Here is a 13,716-nt window from a genome sequence, read left to right on the forward strand (position 1 = left end):
ATCGTTGTCCAGCTCCAACTCCAAGCCAGGGAACAAGTGGTGCATTTGGAGAGGCAGGGGGATCCCTGAGCCAGTTAAAACACTAAAGAAAACATGATTGAAAATTGCATTGCTAACAAAAGCCTCTTTCAGCCTTCCCCACCGAGCCTCAAAGGCAGAGGATAGGTTGTCCAGATGCAGAAGTCGCAGCGATAGCTCTTACACCCATCTGAGCCTGCACAGACGCCTGGGAGGAAGCTCTGATTTCCTCTTAGCTTAAAGCTATTCTGAATTTGGCTTCCTCCAACCCAAGATAAACTTATCCCGGCATCCCCGCAGCCTGTCATAGGGTTAGCTTGGCTGGCGTTCCCTTCTGCATGCCTCAGGGAGAGCTGATGTTTTTGGGACAGTGCAGAGCTCATTGAGACTGTGGAGTTTCTGAGTGGCGGCAGCTTGTGTGATACCTACATGCATGTTGTGTTTAAAGGATAGAGGCTTCGGGGAAGCACTGGGGTCCTTCCCCCTGGAGCGGGATGGAGATACTCCTCTAGGGAAGCCATATCTCATTGCAGGATGGTATGAGAGGGAGTGAGTGGGTGCAAGATGAGGAAGGAGTTTTCCTTGCACCTGGATGCTCAGTTTTGGGGTACCAAATTTGGAGCAAATCATTGATAAGCTCTGGGGGGATTTAGGATAGTGGGATGGATGCGGAACAGTTTCAAAACAGTGAGCTAAAGAGGAGAGGATTGGAGGAACTGAACCTTTTATTTTCTGGAAAGGAAACCTCCACCCCCACCACTAATCCATAATCCACAGTATTTCTAGCATCCCTCCCACCTCATCATGGGGCCAGCCCCAGCCTTGTTGACTCAGCAGCTGTGGGAGGGTGATGATGTGCTGTGTGTGCTGGGTGGGCACCAGCCAGTTGTATAGGTACCTCCAGGCGTTGGAAGAGGCACCAAGGCTTTTGTTTCCTCCCACCATCCCAAAAGACATCTTTTCCTTCTGGGCTGGGCAGGGTTGGGATGATTCCTTCTTAAATTTTAAGAGCTCCAGAGGAAAATACCTGAATCTAGAGTAGATGTAGGTTCCTGGCCTCCTATACCACTGCCTAACTGGTTCTCAATGGGCTCAGCACATCTCCACTCTGAAATCCCCCTCACTTATGCTAAAGAGAAGGGAAGATGTGTGTGTGGGGGGGGGGAGGGGCATTGAATTCTTTCAGCTCTTCCCAGAGGCTCCTCGTGTTCCCCACTTGGGACAAGGAGGCTGAAATTTATACCAAACTTCCCAAGTGGTGGGTGAATTAGGTCCAAGTCCTGACCTATCTCCAGTTTCTGGATTCAGATACCCCCAGCTGAACTGCTCCTTTTTAGGAGGAGGAGTGACCCCAGGAAGAAAGTCAGCTTTAAGCCTGAAGCTGGGACCATGCTGATGACAGGGCAGCATGTGTGCAGGATGACTTGTTGGATTTCCGTGCTCCTGGGAAATCTGGAGTTAAAAAGCACTAGAGTAGAACAACCCAGTTGGCATCAGCCCGAGAGGTTGACATAGGAATGGAAGAATCCAGCACCCGTTGTGTAGGCGATGAGGACGTGTATGTTGCCAAAACAACAGGAGTTTACATACAGAGGGCTGACTTGCATGGCCAGATGTTCAGCTGCGCCTGGTAGGAGAGACCGTTCTGACCAGAAATCCCCAAAGTGCCTTGAGAAAAAGAGTCAGAAAAGGAGCTGGTCTTAAAATTGAGATCATCTGGGAAGCTGACTAGGCAGACACGGGGAGCATCAATCTGAGATGCTTTCCCAGGCAGTGCAATGGAAGGCTTGCTAGTGGGAAGGCTGTGATTTATTTCCAGCAAGGGTGACCCTGCAAGCTTTTCTGCAGCTGCACAGCCTGGAGCCTCCCACAGGGATAGGATCACATAGGGGTCACAGTGACCTCAGGGCGGGCATGGGCATGTGTATAACATGCTTCCTCATGGCTCTGCAAGTGGGAGTGGGGGACCTAGTTGCCCCCTAGCGCTTGGTGATGCCTCTGGGGCTGGACCAGAGTTGGGGCCATGCATGTTCTCTTGCTCCATGGGCCCTCATGGGCATGTGCAAATTCTGCTCTTGGGGAGTGCCCCTCAAGATTAAGGATGACCTGTGACTAGGGTGATGCTGGTGGAAAGCCATCTTTCTTGCCAACTGCTAGGCAGTGCTAGGGGAGAAGGTGAAGGGAGAGCCAAGTCCTGATGTTTGGCCTGCCTTGGGTTTGTTTTTAGCCCCTGGCTGATAGGAAGTTAGCCTCCATGGTTTTTAATGGTATCCTCATGAATCAGCCATGCTGGGGTTCCAGGAAACTCATGCCAAAAAAATACAGCGGTAGGCCATACAGCTATTTGCGGGAGCATGGGAAGATGCCAATTCCCTCCCCTGTCCCCCAGGATCATCTCAGTCCTGATTCTTCCATTATGATGCACAGGCTCTCCCAAGGCATCGTGTTCCCCAGATTCACTCCCAGCCTGACTACACCTATGTGCTGCTTGTGTCACTTCTGAATTGGCATGGGCCACAGCACCAGGCCATGCAGAGCCAGGATTATCTAGCAGGATCTGAAAGGGCTATAGTTTGGCTACAGCCCTTGAGTATCCTCCTTTCCCACACGTAAAAATTCCCCTTGCTCCTTGGGGGAAATCTCTGCCTGCCATTAACTAGCTTTGGAGACTAGCCGGTGGTGCAGCTCAGATGAGCCGATGAGCCCTAGGGAGGCAGAGCAGAGGAAATTACTGAAAAGCATCATGCAGACAACGCAGAGTCAAAGCTGTCCAGGGAATGAGGCTGAAATTTGGAGTAGATTTAGCTGCAAGGAGGAAAATATCAAAATGTTTCTTTAGGGATGATAAGCATTGGTGTCATGTCAGAGCTGCCCCCCCCCCCAAAAAAAAAAGATGGTATTCAATTGATTTGAAAGGTTTGAAAGAGTGTGAAAATGAAATGAGCAATTGATTGAATTAAATGTTTTCTTTGGCCATGGAGTTTTTGGGTTCAGCAGCTGATAAGTAAAATGGAGTCCATCAGGGCATCACATCCCTGGTCTTGGATCTAGCTGTTCCCTACTCTCTTGCATCTCTGTGGAGATGCAAAAGCAGGTCCCATAAAGAAGTGGCATTAGCATGTTGCCTGGCATGGGGAGAAGAAGACCTTGAGTTTTCTCCCTAGAGATGATGCTCTCCGGTCCAAGAACTCCTGTAACTGGTCTGCAGCCCTTATCTGGCTATTGAGCTGGCAAGTTGAAATACCAAAGACACTGGGAGAGGGGAGACCTGCTGCGGGATGGCCATATGGGGATATGTGGCACCACCAGGCTGGTTGTGACCATCTTCTTTCTCCTCTCTTGCAGAGAATTTGAGCACTGAAGTCAGCCTCCTAGAGCTGATCGGAGACCCCCCACCAGAAGAGATACTCAAAATTTATGGCCCCGACAACAACCCAGGCTATGTCTTTGGACCCAATGCCAACACTGGCCAGGTGGCCCGGTACCACCTGCCCAGCCCCTTTTACCGGGACTTTTCTCTCCTGTTCCACATCCAGCCCACCACCCCCCGGGCTGGTGTGCTCTTTGCCATCACAGACTCCTCACAGAGCATCATCTACGTGGGCGTCAAGCTCTCAGACCTCCGGGCGGGTAAGCAGCAGATCATCTTCTACTATACAGAGCCAGACTCCCAGAGCTCCTATGCAGCAGCCACCTTCACTGTGCCCACCCTGCTGAACCAGTGGACACGCTTTGCTATCAGTGTGGAAGAGGATGAAGTTGTCCTCTACCTGGACTGTGAGGAGCACGAGCGGGTCCGCTTCGAGCGCTCCCCAGACGAGATGGAGCTGGAAGATGGTTCTGGGCTCTTCGTTGCTCAGGCTGGAGGAGCTGACCCAGATAAATACCAGGTAAGGCCTCAGATAACTCCAACTCAGTATGTCTAAAGGAAAACCTGTCTGAAACTGGAGGGATGTGACATCAGGCTATGCTGAGCTAACTAAGCCTCTGTGCCCAGAGGATAAACCAGTGAATATACTCTTGTGTTCATTCTCAAGGAAGTCTGGGGAGGGCACGATGGTTTATGATGCAATAAACTTTATTTTCTTGAGTCTTTCAAGGCAAAGTTTGCAAGGCAGGCTGGCAGGAAGAGTTTGGGTTGCATGACTGCAGCCACCATTGCCTGTACTTTCTCCAGCCACTGGTAGAGCAAACAAAGAGTCTGTTTGAATCTCCACTTTGCTAAAAATACCCATCTCCTTTGATGCCATGTGATCTGGCTGGTAAAATATGTCTCTTGACTGGAAAAAAATGTTTGAGCCAGAGCATATCTTTGCTAGCTGACTTTGGATGATATCTGCAGGAAGACTTTTGAGAGCAGGCAGAGAAGGTGATAGCTGAATTTGTGATTTAAGAATGAGTTATGTTTTAGATAAGATTTATGGAAAGTGTGTGGAAAATGCACCGCACTTGAACCAACATGGAAATCCCCCTGCAATACTTGAGGAGAGTGAAAATCAAGATTACTCTATGACTTTTTATTAGGTTGAATATGTTTTGCCCAGTGGGAGAAACTCTGTTATGGGGAGCTATGCCTTTCCTTGGGCTTTGCTGGGCTTTGCAAAGTGCATTTCTTAGCTTAAACATTGTCTTGACCAACCACCAGAACCACTGCAGTTCTGACTCAATTAAACCAGGGAGGTCAAGGAGGGAGACTGCAGAAAGTTCACTCAGGAAAGGGTTAATCATTGATGGGCTGGGGACCAGGATTACTGTCTCAATGTGGCACTGGCTCCTGAATGGTCTAGAGAGCAATCTTTCACTCTTTAACCTGCCAAGCGGGCCAGGCCACTGACACAGAGAAATGCTTTGTCCCCATATTGGAAGGAGTTGGTACAACATCTGCCTGGTTTGGAAGGCAAATGCAGAGAAATAGCCCAGAGTAAAGGGCAAACACCCATGCGTTTCTAACTCATGATGGGTCTGGCTCAGGGAGGAAGGCTATGAGCAAGCAAGCACACAAAATACCCACTCCCAGCACTTGTTCCATTACAAACCAACCCAAACTCGTGTTATCTGGAACTAACAGGGTGTAGAGCTGATTAAAACCTGGCCCCTCAACAAATCACAGAGCTGCTAATGGGCAGTTTGACCATTTCTGGCAGGGTCTCCCTGGGATCTGTTCTTCCTCTGGAGATGCCTTAGTGGTTTTATCAGCAATGAAGGCATTGGGATAAAACCTGGAAGGGTGAAGTCTACAGGCAATGCAGAGGCTGTTGGAATGGCAGATAAAAAGGAGGTTACCATTAATGGGGTCTCAGCTGTAGTTCGGCAAGAGGATGTGATTGCAGCTGCATGCAAGATAAAACCTATGGTACCAAGAATGTTGACTTTATCTGGGCTGCTGGGCCAGATCCCTCAAGGGGATGTTTCAGTTCAGGGCTGGAACTGGATTATTTCTGAAGCTTCCTATGAACCCTGGGACCGGAAAAGCAAACCTTAAGTGTTGCATTTATCAAGGCAAGGGCTGAGAGACAGCTTAGACTTGATGATGGTGCTTGGCAGGAAGAAGAAGATTTGATTAGAGCTGGTCACAAGGGCGGGGAAGCTGGAGGAGGCTCAAAACCCACCCGGGGAGCATTTGCTTGTGGGCTAGTTCTGTAGCCTTAACTGCATTCCAGTAGAGATTTCCATCCCAGAAGACTTTCCAAAGTAGCGATTTTGGAGAAAGGGGCTGTTCAGGCTGATCATGCTTTCTGAAAAGCCTTGCACCGAATGTTGTCGAAAGAGCAAGCCTGCTTCTTCCTGGTACACAGCAATGGGATGCCAGGCAAATTCCTTGAGGGCAGACTGTTTTCAGGAAGCACAGTTGCGGAAACATGTCCATGGGGCTGTTCGTTTGCTGAGTAAATGCAAACAGGAGTGTGATACTGGGTGCTTGAAAGGCAACACAGAGCCACATGGTTGTTGCCTTAAACTGCTGTGAGCTGGTTAGTCAGGCCTTGCTGCTTACAGGCAGTGTTACTGGGTTTGTAACTGCCTCTTGCTTTTGTTTTCTTAATTAAATCGTGTTTCCCGAGCACAGATCTATTTCCTGGACATGTTGCGCTGTGCTTTCAAGCGAGTCCAAATATTATTTTAGATGTCTCATTCAGAGTTAGAGGGGGAGAGAGAGAGCACAAGAAGGATGTTCAGTGGGCAGAGATCCTTCTTCTCCAATCTCGCTTGCGAGCATGATTTCCATTGTGGGCTGGGTGGCCCCTAGCAGGGTGGTTGGCTCTGCACCTCCCTGCAGAGATCAGATGGCTGGGCTGTATCCCAGCTCTGCAGCCTGGCCCAGAGGAGGCACTGGGAAGGTGCGAGGCAAAGCGCTGTGTTTACCCCTTGAGTGACGGGAAGGACCTGAGGTGGGAGGAGAGTTGCAGCATTGCTTTGAGATGCCCAGCATAACCCTTTCTTCATGAAAACCACTGAGTTCAGGCTACTACCTGAACACAGTTCTCTTATCCCCCTACCCTGCTCATTGAGTTGACTCAAGGGCTCCAACAGTCCCTGTTTCTGCTCACCTCTTATGTTCCTGTGGGTCCTTTGCTCCTGGAGAGCTGTTAAAAGTTCCCTCTATAGTCAGGATGGTTTAGCTGAGTCCTCCTTGAGCGCAGAGGGGGAATTAAAAATGAAATTGCACATGGAAAAGCTCTTGGGGCTCTTGCCTTTCAGGAGAGGCTTTCCCCTGGCAGGGCAGCCTTTGCACCGCTGTTGCCGGTAAGCTGGCTTGCGGATTGATCAGAGGATGGCTACAATCCTCAGAGCAGGGCCATGTCGGTTTTGTCGTGGCTCACTGTTATCGAGCCTGTCAGCCAGCTCTGCAGGCTGGGGGCCAGCAGGAGCATCACATGGTCCATGGAGGGGTTCTTCCTAAAGGAAAGAGATGCTTATGGTACACTCTGCTTTTGGTATGAGGTGAAGACATTGCTGGACCCAAAGCCCTAAAGAAGGGCAGGAGTGGTGTCGCTGCTGCTTTACCGTACCAGGTTTGGCCATTGTTGGGAACTGCCTGCAGTGTGCCAAGAGGGGACGCTCCTCTCCTCATTGGCTTTGGCAGCTCAGCTATGGGGCAGCATGATTTTCTGGAAGCAGCTTTTTTACGAAAGAATTTGAGATGCATTGTATAAAGGATTTGCATTGTATAAATAAGTAGTTGGACTGTATACAGCACTTGCAAAACTCAAAGAAATGATAAGGAAGTGTGCATTAGCCTAAGAAATACAAATTCAGGGCTGCACTGGACTGCGGGGCTGGCCAGCAGCCCTTTCTTTGGAGCAATGAGGTAGTGAGGAAGCTTTTCCCCGTGCCCAGTAGAAGGGAAAATGAGGACCATGTCCAAAAATTCTCTGTGAAAATGTCACTGTCTGGCTGCCTTGACCCTGGCCATGACCTCTGCTCGGCATGCCTGGTTTCGGAGGAGGCAGAGGAATTTTTCTCATGGAATGTGCTGCGTACTGGAGAGCTGAGCTTTGCCACCAGCCCTGTGGCTGGGCCTGAGGAGCTGGCTGGCAAGGGCTGGCTGGGAGCTGGGTTCCTTGCTTGGAGGGGAAGTGTTTTCCAAGCCAGGTGAACAAACCCTTGGACGGTCAAGTGGTTATGCAATGAAAGGCGTGTGGCAGGCTGGATCCGGATGTGAGAGGCTTTCATCCATTCCCTCTGTACCTGCATCATGTACTGTGCTGCATTGCAACAGTTTGATTTCCTAAATCAGAGGGCAGAAAACCCATGTTAAGGGCTGGGTGCTTAATCCAATCCATTTTCTTACATGCAGCTCGCAAGGATGTGGCAATAGAGCTAGGGGGGCACTGTTGTCTTTGTGGAGCATGACACCGGTCATGTAGCAGAGTGGCCAGAAACAGCGGAGTTTGCAGCACACAGCTGTTGAGGGGCTGCATCCATGACCCTCCTTGGTGTGTTTTGTCCCAGGGGGTGATTGCTGACTTGAAGCTGAAAGGGGATCCCCGGGCAGCCGAGCATCAGTGTGAAGAAGAGGAGGACGATGCTGAAGAGGTAAGTGCTGGGCAGTTGCCAGCCCTGAACAGTGTGCGCTCCAGGTCATCAGAGGCGAATTCCTCATTCCTCAGTGTTGAACGTTGATCTAATCCACCTTCCAAATGTTGCTGGGAGCTGGGGTGCATCTGTGGGAGGAGAGGACCCAACATCCCGCTGACTGACCCCGACTCCATGGTGCTGGCTGGATGTGTGGCACACTGACCCTCTCTGTTTCTTCCTGGCCAAACGTAGATATCTGGTGATTTCGGCAGTGGAGCAGAGGACAGACACCACCCCTTGGGAAAAGACAGGGTGAGTTGGTGCTTGCTGGCATTGCCTTTAGCTGCAGGAGATTAGTCGGTACATCCAGCTGGGTCCTCAACCCCTCCAGATGTGCAGCTACCAAGGATACCACTCTGGGCCTGCCCACACATGGCAGGCGATGCATTTCCCCTGCGGGTAAAGCTATCCTTTGCCAGCAATGCAGTAAGTGGATGGCTCTGTTAGACCTTTGCAGGGAGGCAGTTTGTCACAAGATCATCCGGTAGCCTGTGGGCACGCTCCCGTTTTCAGTTGCTGAACCTGGATTGCGTCCCGCTCCCGGGTGTATGGAGAGAACTGCTAAGCCTCCCTTTTCCCAGCTGTGCATTAGGGCCTGGAAATGTGCCGTTTGCACATCAGGAGCGCGAATCCCAGTCTAAACAGTGTCCGGCTGCCGAGGCAATGGCATCTGAGGACGTGAGAGCAAGCCAGGCCGTCACGCTTTGGAGCCGTGGCTCCGGGTGGTGGGGGTGGATTTGTTAGAGACACCGCGTCCCGTCCGAGGCCTCTGCAAGGCCGTCGGTCCCTGAAGCGGAGCCGTGCCTGCACTCTCTGCCTCTGCTGCTGCGGGCTGGGGTCCGTCGCACATCTTGCATGCTGGCGGCTCCACTCTCACCCGCTCTCCTGCTTCCCCCTCCGTGGCCGGTGCAGGGCGTCCCAGGGCTGCTGGATGCCGTCCCTGTCACGTCTCCCCCCGTGGCCGCGGGTGGCGTTTCGAGGATCAGTGTGGGCTCCCTGCCGCAGGCAGAACGCACTGGAGCAGAGGAGCGGCTGCCGGCGTCCGCGGGAGGTAATGCCGACACCGTCCCTGGTAACTTTGCCCTGCTGCACTGGCCGGTCCTGGGAGGACCCCAGCCGTGGTGGTGGCCATGAAATGATGGGCACCCAGCACAGCCCACAGGTGACAGTGTCGCCTTCTCCCTTCCTGCAGGCGCTGGCCCCAAGGGAGAGAAGGGCGAGAAGGGCGCACAGGGCCCCAAAGGGGACGTGGGGACAGGCGGCGTCTCGGGGACGGGAGGCGCCAAAGGTGCAAAGGTTGGTGGCGAGAGGGGCGCGGGGCGGTGGGCTGCGCGCGGCGGCATCGCTTGACATCTGTCCCTCTCCCTCTCTGTTCGGCAGGGGGAAAAAGGCGATGCGGGCATCAAGGTGAGCACTGGGTGGGGAGTGGAAGTGGGGTCATTCGGGGTCGCCTGCCGAACGTGGGGCGCCCGGGCGCCGTGCCGCTCCGCAGCCGGGCGCAGGAGGACACTTCCCCCCCACCCCGTCCCCAGGGCAGCGCCGGATTTGGCTACCCCGGCTCCAAGGGCCAGAAAGGTGAACCAGGCGAGCCCGGCCCCCCCGGGACCCTGGCGCAGCACCCTGACGGCTCTGCCACGGCGCGGGTCGCCGGCCCACCAGGGCCACCTGGCAAGGATGGAGCCCCCGGCAGAGACGGCGAGCCCGTGAGTTAAAGCTGCCGCGCCGCGGGCCCCCGTCTGGGACGGCAGGGCAGCGGGGCTGCCCTCTTCCTCTTCTGCCGCCGCGTCCCCCCATGCCCTGTGCGTTAACTTGCCCTCCTCTCCGCTGTGTCCCTAGGGCGATCCCGGCGAAGACGGCAAACCCGTAAGTGCGCAGAGGCGGGCGGGAGCCTGGCAGGGCCGGGGGGTGGCCGTCGGGCTTCCTCCGCCGCCGCTGACGCCTGCCGCCGCGCTTCCCTTCGCAGGGTGAAGCGGGGCCCCAGGGGTTCCCTGGGACACCGGGGGAGCCCGGCCTGAAGGGCGAGAAGGTGAGTGCCAGTGCAGCCGGCGGTGCGCGGCCCCGGTGCCGGTGGCCCCGGAGCTGATGGTCGCCAACTCGCCAACCCCCCTCCTCTCCTCTGTGCCAGGGTGATCCCGGTGTGGGCCCCAGGGGCCCCCCTGGACCGCCGGGCCCCCCTGGACCGCCAGGCCCCTCCTTCAAGCACGACAAGTTGGTAGGTGGCCGGTGGTGGGGGGACGGTAGGAGCTTGGGAAGCGCGTCGAGGACAGGCGGGAGGCGCGGAGGAACCGGGCGCTGCCACAAGCGGCCCTGGTGCCTCCCCCCCACCCCAGCCCCAGTGTTTCCCCCCGGGCTTCCTTGGCAGACGTTCATCGACATGGAGGGCTCTGGCTTCGGCGGGGACCTGGAGGGCCTGCGGGTGAGTGCGGGAGCTCGTGGCCGCACTGCAGCTCGTCCCGGGGACCACCGCGCTGCCGATGAGGCGGCAGCAGGGCGCTCAGCTGCTAACGCCTTCTTGTGTTGCAGGGCCCGCGCGGGCCACCCGGGCCCCCAGGGCCTCCCGGTGTGCCCGGCTTGCCGGGGGAGCCGGGCCGATTCGGCATGAACCATACAGACCTGCCAGGACCGCCGGGGCTGCCAGGGCGAGATGGGAGCCCCGGGCCCCCGGGGCCAGCGGTAGGTGCACCGGGTGGCTGAGGGGAGCCGTAGCAGTTCCCTAGAGCAACTGGGGGCTCTGTACCCCAGAGAGCGTGGGATTAAGAAGAAATTGCACTGTAGCTTTTTGCCACACTGAAGCCAGCACCTTTTCCAGGGTCCTCCGGGTCCTCCTGGGAAAGACGGGATGGCCGGGCAGCCAGGGCCCAAAGGAGAGCGGGTAAGTGTCCCTCATCCGTGGGCTGCACGTCTCTGCTAGCTCCACAGGGCAGCTGGCACCCCAGCTGCCTACGGCTCTGTGCCCCCGGCACATCTCCCGTTCCCGGGGCAGGACAGCCTCTTCCTACCCTCTTTTCCCTTCTTCTCCTCCCTCCTAGGGTGACGTAGGAGACCTCGGCCTCCCCGGAGCACCTGGACCCAAGGTACAGTACCCAGGGCTTGTGTGGGGATTCCCGCTGGCAGCACTGTTTTTTCTTTAGAGGCAGGGCCGCCACTCTGGAAACATCAGGAAGGAGATGGCTCTACTTGCTTTTAGGTTTCTCCTGGAGCAGAGCAGCGCCATGGCTTCCCCTCACGCCCAGAAAGGGCTCTGCTTTTGCACACACCGCCCAGCCCTGCAAACAGCACCTCTGCTCCCTGGGAAGCAGCTGCAGGGACGCTTGAGCCCTTTCTGCACATGGCTACCAGGACTCCTCTAGCCATGCTCCTCCTGCAGCATTTGTTTTGCTTTGCGCAGGGCACTACCCTATTGGAAAGAAGCCGGGAAAGCCGAGCGTTGTGTTATAATCTCCAAAAGGGGACTCCATGCACGGCTTTTAGGGCACAGAAGGAGAGAAAAGGGACCTAGCAGAGCCAGGCATGCTTTCAAGTACCTGCTTGGATTGCACTACTGATAAGAATCCAGGGCTGATGGCTGAAAACTGAAAACACTTCTGTGTAGAGCAAGTAGCTCACCTCCTTAAAACAGCCAKGGACCATTCCTGGCCACTTTTACCAATCCTGTTTGTTTTAAAGGGCTGCCAAATTCAGTGAGGAAGAGGTGCCTGGTTGCACCTGGGGCACACAGGAGGAGCTCTTCCGGCTGGGAGGAGGGCATGTGGGGCAGAGTGAATTGCCCACAGAGAGGGGGGTTGTAATGGGAATGGTCATGGTGACATCACTGTGTATGAAAACATGGGGGAGGCCCTCGGGTGACCTGGTGGATGCTTATAGCCTGCTTGGAAACAGTCTGTCTTCTTGCACGTCACTCTTCTCTCTGTCTCCACTCCCTCTTCTCCTATCTAACCAGAGCAAACTGCCTCCTCTCCCTTCCTACCTGTTAGAGCTTCTTTCTTTCCACTCCACATCCCGGCCTCTGGGAGAGGCGAGGGTCGAGGTAAAGGCTTGCTGCTGCCCTCGTGCAGGTGGCATGGCTGAGACGTGCATGCTTGCCCTCCCATTTCTCGAGGGCAATCGTGTCCCTCATGCCACCTAAGGGACCTGTGTTCTGCATAGCTAGTATGTCTGCACCCTTGCAGCTCCCCTATTGCTGCCCAAGCAGAGTACAGCCATTCAGTGCCAAGAGCCTTGCTAATGAATGTTTCTTAATGCCATAAGCTTACTGACTTTGCCATCTGCCAGCAAGCGGACTCATTGGGTGGAGACGGATGTGAGGACCGATTGCACTGGTTCAAATGGTTTAGAAACCAGCAGTGAAACGAAGGGGTGCATGAGAGTCTTCCCCTTTGGTGCTGGGCAGCCACACCTCTCTGTCGCTGGGTTTGCAGTGCTGTTTCTCCAGCTCCCCACATCAAAGCAAAGTGCTTGATATGCTGACCTTATAATGCTGATTGCTGGCCTGGCTTAATAGCACATGCCTGCTGTGTGCTTAACTGTTACCAGTGTGTCCTTGCCGCCCGCACGGAGCTGGATGGCAATGTGCTGCTTGCCCATAAGCTCTCAGGGAGAAGGCGAGACAGTGCCCAAAGTGGCTCTACATCCTGCTGCCTCTCTTCCTGGGATCGGCGATTACAGCTGGGAGGGTGTCCAACCTTGGCTCTTACTGCCTCCTTGCCTTTTTTGCAGGCAGATCCCACTGTCTGCTTGCTCTGCGAGATTTGCATGGGAACTGCAAAAAGTTACATTTTTGACTTTAGACTAGCCTCTAGTGGCCACCTTGCACATAGCAAAGGAACAAATAGGCAGGAACACAGGGACCAGGCGAGGACAGCCAGGGCATGCAGGCCAGGGGCAATGCCCCAGCTGTCAGGGCACTCCCTGAAGTGCCAGCATCTAGGAAGCTGGAGCTGTGCCCTACTCCTTCCCACAAAGCCCTTTTGCCCTTGAGACGTGCTGTCTAGAGGAGCATCCAGACCTTGCCCTGAGGGGCAATTTGGGTCTGTGGGTGCCTTTGTTTCTCTGTCTGGCCCAGGCATAGCTAGGGCATTTGTTTTGCGCTGAGAAGGATCTTTGCTCTGCACCCCTCGCTCTGTCTAGGCATGCTCCTGGTGTAGGAATGGCTCTGCAGACTCCAAGCATGGGCCATGGCACCTTGTTCCATGCATTTCCGTTTGTTCTATCCTCCTTGCAGGGCAGCAAAGGAGAAACAGGGCCAGCAGGAGCTCCAGGAGAAATGGGGTTAGCTGGCCTTCCTGGGCCCATCGGACCCCGAGGGCAGCCTGGTCCCCCAGGCCCTCCTGGACCACCAGGGCTGGGGTATGAAGCTGGATTTGTAAGTGCCAAGCATGGCCTCTTATCTGCAGAAGGCTGAGAGGGGAGGGCTGTGGCATGGCTTAGAAAGAGCGGGTGCAGATATGGCTAAGCCTGTTCTCCTACCCTAGGGTGACATGGAGGGCTCGGGGCTGCCATTTGCAGCTGGCTCCCCTGGACCACGCGGGCCTGAAGGACCACAGGTAGCTCCCTTCTTGCCCCTTCCCTCCCCTCCACCCTAGAAGAGCTGGTGCAGCGGTTAGAGGGTCCCAAACCCATGGG

General features: G+C 54.9%; 1 protein-coding gene across 4 annotated transcripts in view; it reads left to right on the forward strand.

Moving 5' to 3' along the window:
* The window catches only part of COL18A1 (collagen type XVIII alpha 1 chain), a 65,148-nt gene that overhangs the window by 40,182 nt on the left and 11,250 nt on the right, over positions 1-13,716 (forward strand). For all 4 annotated transcript variants that reach the window (XM_085314565.1, XM_085314564.1, XM_085314562.1 and 1 more), the window contains 16 exons: positions 3,364-3,908; positions 7,969-8,052; positions 8,287-8,346; positions 9,007-9,145; positions 9,287-9,390; positions 9,475-9,501; positions 9,627-9,797; positions 9,931-9,957; positions 10,058-10,120; positions 10,220-10,306; positions 10,457-10,510; positions 10,618-10,767; positions 10,904-10,966; positions 11,124-11,168; positions 13,316-13,456; positions 13,566-13,637. In XM_085314565.1, the coding sequence (XP_085170691.1) occupies positions 3,364-3,908; positions 7,969-8,052; positions 8,287-8,346; positions 9,007-9,145; positions 9,287-9,390; positions 9,475-9,501; positions 9,627-9,797; positions 9,931-9,957; positions 10,058-10,120; positions 10,220-10,306; positions 10,457-10,510; positions 10,618-10,767; positions 10,904-10,966; positions 11,124-11,168; positions 13,316-13,456; positions 13,566-13,637 (1,832 nt within the window). The remainder of the gene's footprint in view (positions 1-3,363; positions 3,909-7,968; positions 8,053-8,286; positions 8,347-9,006; positions 9,146-9,286; positions 9,391-9,474; positions 9,502-9,626; positions 9,798-9,930; positions 9,958-10,057; positions 10,121-10,219; positions 10,307-10,456; positions 10,511-10,617; positions 10,768-10,903; positions 10,967-11,123; positions 11,169-13,315; positions 13,457-13,565; positions 13,638-13,716) is intronic.

Source organism: Rhea americana, unplaced genomic scaffold (genome assembly GCF_003343005.1).
Source record: "Rhea americana isolate MKP2758 unplaced genomic scaffold, rheAme1 scaffold_408, whole genome shotgun sequence".
In the NCBI taxonomy this organism is placed as follows: domain Eukaryota; kingdom Metazoa; phylum Chordata; class Aves; order Rheiformes; family Rheidae; genus Rhea; species Rhea americana.